The following is a 5,806-nucleotide window of genomic DNA, read 5'->3' as shown; positions in this document are numbered from 1 at the left end:
TAAATAAAAAATATACTTCACAATCCAAATATTCAAAGACATTTATTGAGCTTGATTATCAATAAAATCCCTTAGAAATCCATAAAAGAAAGAAAATCTTAATTACCTAATCCAAGATTCTAAAAAATTCAAAAGTATTTTCAGATTTTCCATATTTATTATTCTTTTTAAGATCTCAAACAAAACCAATGATAATTTTTGGTTAACTTCTCTCCAAATGTTGTGTTGTTCACAATATTTATGTTAGTAGTGTTTAAAACAACATCTTTTACTAAAAACTTAATTAAAATTCTTTTACTTTATAAAAACTCAAAATTTAATTATATCATTCTTTTATTATTATTTTTCATATCAAGGTACATAAACAATGTGATAATGCAACTGAGAAAATCAAACAACAAATACTTGATTAAAAAATATAAAATTCTGAGTATTTAATATAAATTTTTAATAAAAGCTTAAACTAAAATTATCTTAATTTATAAGAAATTTAAATCTTATTTAAGCCTTTGTTTAATGCTAGTAAGTAGATTTTGTACACTAGTTTGTTTTTTTAACTTCTACTCAACATTTAGCATCTATAAAATTCTTTAGTCAAACTCACATTTTAAAATAAGCATTCCAAAATAGAAGTTAAATAAATAAATAGAACTGGTTTGACGAAAATCATGCATTCATATATGTTCCAAATGATTAATAGTGTTTTTCCTTCTTCAATTAAATATTTCTTTCACATTTAAAACTTGGAAATGAAAAATATAATTGGGCCATATTCGTAAAAGGTTGTATTGAAAGCCCATTATTTAATGGGCTTTCGGGCTGTCATCCATAATAAAAACAATCAGAAAAGAAAATAAATTGTGGATAATTCTATGGGATGTGTCCGAATACAACCTTCAACAGAGCTTGACACGAGTTCGTTCATTCAGAGTGAGATAGAATTGTTGAAGAGCTTCAATGGCGGTTTCTTCTCTCTCTGTTACACCTCTTTCTCTCTCCAATTCTTCTCCCTCTCTATCTTACAAGCTAAAGTCTCCATCTTTGTGCCTTTTCTCGGGTAACTCCTTGAGGGTCACATGCCCCAAGCCTCTGCAGTCATCAACTGTGGTTCATGTTGCTCCGGAAGTGTTGGATTCTTCCCCTGATCCCTTGGACCCACCTCCAGAAACCCTTGATGATGACTCTGAACCCACCACTTATCAGGTTTGTGGGTGTGTGGTTTGGTATTTCTTCATTGGGTGATTTATTACTAGGAGTTTTTCAATTGCTTGATTAATTGTGTTTCTAGAATGCACTAATTCAGCTTTTGTTATTTATCTGTAAAGCAATGTTCATTGTGTTTATTGATAATTTAAGATTTGGGGAGATAAGATGAAATGAATAATGAACTTTACGACAACGTTATTGTTTTTGTCTTATGCAATGTCATAACTTGTTTGCTTGGAGATTTAGGAAGTACAATGGCACTGGGTTTAATGTTATTATGGTTTAGCTTGTGTAGTAGTTTTCCTTACACATGTTGAGTAGTGCGGAAGGAAAACGAGGGAGGAAAGTTTGTTTAAATTTAAGAGAAAATGGGTGGGGAAAAATTTGAATATTTGTTTGTTCAAGTTGATTATTGTTCTCCCCTTGATTTCCACTTTCCCTTTAACTGAACAAAGGAAACTACATTGTTATCTGTTTCATTTCTGCTGTAATGTCTTTTCTCCCATTCAAACAACATATCATTAATGTTTTGAGCTCATTAGTGAAGTGGGGGGTGGGCGGTTAGATGTTAGGTGGCATGGTGCAGTTGATATCCTTGTTAATGCAATATTTTGGTGTTTTAGGTTGGTGACTTGGGGACTCCGAGCACTTCGGCAATTAGCATTGGCGCTGATGCAGATGCAGTATGTTGTTCAATTCCTCAATTCCAGTTGCTATTTAATATTTGTTTCATTTCGGGGGTTTTCTTTATCTTGAACATGTAAGGCTCAAATTTCAAGTGAACTATATCCAGTAAAAATCGTTGAAGAATCATAATAAGAAATGATTGGACATTTTAATTTGTGAATAGTGTTTGGTAAATCAGGTAAGAGGTTAAATGAGTTGTATTTGATGGTAGCCAATAAGTCAGGAGTGAATATTTGACTCCTCATAGTCATATGGCATAGTTCCCTGACGATGTGACATGACTCTCAATATTATTGTTGACCAGTTATGCTTGTACTAGACAATTTTTACGTTATAATTTTGGCTGAAATATGTTTCATGAATATATTTGAAAGGTTATTAAAATCACATGATTGCACTTTCCGTAATTTGAATTGCATAATTTGATTCAATTCAGCAACGTAGCAATTTATATCATGTGATGAATCACTTATTGCTTTGAATCGTGTGATAATACATAAATTGGTGGGGTTCTGTATCCCAGGATGAATCATGTCTTAGCATCTTTTGATATTTTTAACTTTGTTGCTTTTTATTTTTTACCAATTCTCATCAGAGAAACTGAAACCTATAAAGATATAAATTATTACATAAAAGTGAAACAAAGGAGTTTTTCTTAATACACTCTTTTTTACTATTACATTCTTCTTCTGATATAGTGGCTTCATAAGGTCATTCACTTGCTCTAAACTCCTATTTGGCTTTCAAGTTCTGTTTTCATCACCTAGAAACAGAGACTTCATACAGCCATTGTCATACTCCATTCAATTTATTTAGCTATATCATTGCCTCTTCTTTTTTCTTTCAAAACATAGTCTTCGTGCAATCACTTACTTTGCCCTAAGGCTAGAAGAAAAGAAAAAATGGTGTTTCCTGAGAGCATATTATGTTCTTTAAATAAATTGCACAAATTATAATTATCATTTTATAGAAAGTGGATTTTGAGTTTAACTTAACTTCACAAAATCAGCTTATTAGATGAGATTTGCACTCCCTTATATATCATGATTTAGTCATAATATTAGTCAATATGAGATTTCCAACACATTCAATATCCACAAACAATGTGGAGTAGTTCATGTAGGATGAACTATGAGTTTGCAGGAACTCATAAAGAATCAACACTGGAGTTTCAATTATGAATTTTTGGCTTGTGTGCTCTAGTACCATTACAATTTACTTGTCCATTGTGATGTATGCAGTTTTTTAACGTTTTAAGTGTCGATGAATCACGTGTACATTCTAAATTGAGAAAAAAGTTACTATTTACGTTTCATAAACCAAGTATCTCTGTATAGTTCATGGTTTGACAGCTATGACGATGAATATATGAATCCATTTCGTATTCCATGATGCTTGATGGCCTATTAGTGCTGTATCCCTCACCCCTAATTTATCAAAATGGGCCTTGCTCTGCATGATATAGAGGCCCCGACAACTTTAGCTCGAAAAAATGGCAATCAAGTTCATAGAGGGCCTGGTAACTATTGGGAAGTTCCATTTTGCCTATCTCAGTGGGTTGTAACTAGTATATATGTTAGACAACTTCCTTTAATGTCTGCTGGTTTTAAGATTTAATCTTACAGTAGTGTCCTTAGACTACAGTCCTAGGAAGTTGTCCAACTGGTGCAAATGTTTCTTTCTTGAAGAATGTGGCTAAACGTGGTCTCTGATATCTTGTTTGTCAAATACTGGATTTTCTCTTCAAATTTGTTTTACTTTGTTTGGTTGGACAGTTGGTTGTTGAATGTAGAGAAAGGTAAAGGCAATATTAGAACCTGTTAGGCACTCCTATATGGATATGGAAAAAGAGGGTTTTACAATGGCTATTAAAAATTTGTATTGGTAGCAGCTAATGTAGAAAGAATTGTGTTAGAGGCTCTGTGGAATATATATACAGAAAGAAGTAAATGAGTGAGGTTGGCAATCATTTGGGGTAATCTTGGGATGGCTGTTGCCAATGTTCAAAAATTGCCTCTCTGATTGGTTGTTTCATTCTTAATTCCTATACTTTGTACCTGTTGTTCTAATATGAGCGCTGTTCCCTGAGTAAATTCTCTATTTGTGTCCACAGTAGATTCAGTTACCATCAAAATCACTCTTATCAACTATCTGTTTTGAACTGTTTTAGTTGTCAAAATGAGGTATTATGATTTCTTATTTCATGATATTGTAATCATGAATTTTTATAATAAAAAAAAAATTAAGCTCTCACTCAGCATGTTGTTCTACTGCATTTTAACATCATGAAACATACTTTGTGATTCTTTACTGTGTACTTTGTGATTCTTTACTGTGATCACTTTGATAACATTTATAGTTGAGTATTATGGAAATAGATGGTCGCTGCATTGGAAACTAATATTCTCGAATCACTGTTCTTGAGGATGTGTTAAGAAATCTTCTAAAGTTTATAAATAGTTTAATTCTGTACTACACATTTCATGTAGTAAAAACCTAAACTTTTTTACTTTTCGAGATAAGTAATGTAGCATAGGCTGCTAATAACAGTTAGATTATTAATATTTGCTATGATATTTTCTTGTTCTTCATGGATGAGAGGGGTTTTATATGGCAATTCTATTATTTTGGGCTTTCAATTAATGTTGAACTAAGCATGCTGTTAGCTTATTTTTCATTAGTTCCTTTGTGAAATTATCTGTAAGTTCTGTTGAAAGGTGCAAAAGCAACTCAATGGTATGAGATTTTGAGTATTAAACCATTGATTTGTTTTTCTTTACTCTAACCAGAAATTAGAATAAACATTTCATCAGATGCCTTTCTTTTTTTATGTACTCATAAAATTAAATCCTCTTATAATATTGTTTTGTTACTATTCTTAGATGGCACCAAAGCAGAAGATTAGAATCAAGCTTAGATCTTACTGGGTGCCCTTGATTGAGGATTCCTGCAAGCAGATATTAGATGCAGCAAGGACTACCAATGCAAAAACGATGGGACCTGTGCCATTGCCAACCAAGAGGCGAGTCTACTGTGTTCTTAAATCCCCTCACGTACACAAGGATGCTCGGTTTCATTTCGAGATCAGAACTCACCAGCGTCTCATTGATATACTGTATCCTACTGCTCAAACAATAGATTCACTTATGCAACTAGATCTTCCTGCTGGTGTTGATGTTGAGGTCAAGCTCTAGAGAGATTTTCTTCTTAGGTTGTTAACTATCTTGAATTTGAGGGAAGGTCAACTTGTTATCAATAGCCAAATACATTAGTCGATATCATGTATTTCGCTGCCTGAACTTTACTTGTGTGGACGATGCAAAATATTCTTTTGTTTGCTTCACCTTCTGTCTTCAACAAGGTTTTCATTTAGTCTATCCCTGAGTTCCTGTTATTGCACAGATATGTGTATATCATATTCAATGTTATGTAATTCTGATATGTCACAATGTTTTATTTTTCCCGTTATGTTATGCTTAAGAATTTCTTTTGATTGATTTCAAAATTGAATAAGATGCCGTCCTTGTAGTTTTAATTAAGGGAAGGAATTGTCGAGGGTGTGTTTGATTCGAGAGACCCTTTTCTTGTTAACTATTTTCACAAATAATTAAGCAAATGTTTTTCTGTTTTCATTTTATTTCATGTTTACTAATAGTTCACAATAAATGGTAAAAAATAACAAAAGGGTGTTAGTGCTTACTTTTCAAATGTTTGAAAATGGAAACAAAGTAAAGTTAAGTGGGAGCTTCTATTTGTTGGGTTTATTTGACTTCCCTTTGTTCCTCTCCTCTTTTACATATTGCCAAACATGTTTAAAACTAGTGAAGATTATTCTATCACATTAAATTGAAGAAATAAGAATTATACACTGAAAATAATGTCAGATATGAAGGTGCAGCTCTATCTGACATTT

At 32.3% G+C, this 5,806-nt stretch overlaps 1 protein-coding gene across 1 annotated transcript; it reads left to right on the top strand.

Annotated features, from left to right (window-relative positions):
- The first annotated feature begins 867 nt into the window (after positions 1-867).
- On the top strand, positions 868-5,361 carry LOC124835212 (uncharacterized). The gene is made up of 3 exons (XM_088091854.1): positions 868-1,203; positions 1,830-1,889; positions 4,776-5,361. The coding sequence occupies exons 1-3, from the start codon at positions 958-960 to the stop codon at positions 5,085-5,087; spliced, it is 618 nt and encodes a 205-aa protein (XP_087947980.1). The 5' UTR covers positions 868-957; the 3' UTR covers positions 5,088-5,361.
- The last annotated feature ends 445 nt before the right edge of the window (positions 5,362-5,806 follow it).

The sequence above is a fragment of the Vigna umbellata genome, chromosome 5 (genome assembly GCF_029865625.1).
Source record: "Vigna umbellata cultivar VRB3 chromosome 5, Vumbellata_1.0, whole genome shotgun sequence".
Taxonomy (NCBI): Eukaryota; Viridiplantae; Streptophyta; class Magnoliopsida; order Fabales; family Fabaceae; genus Vigna; species Vigna umbellata.
Note: the sequence above shows the minus strand (reverse complement) of the source record. Positions and strands in the feature narration are given on the sequence as shown.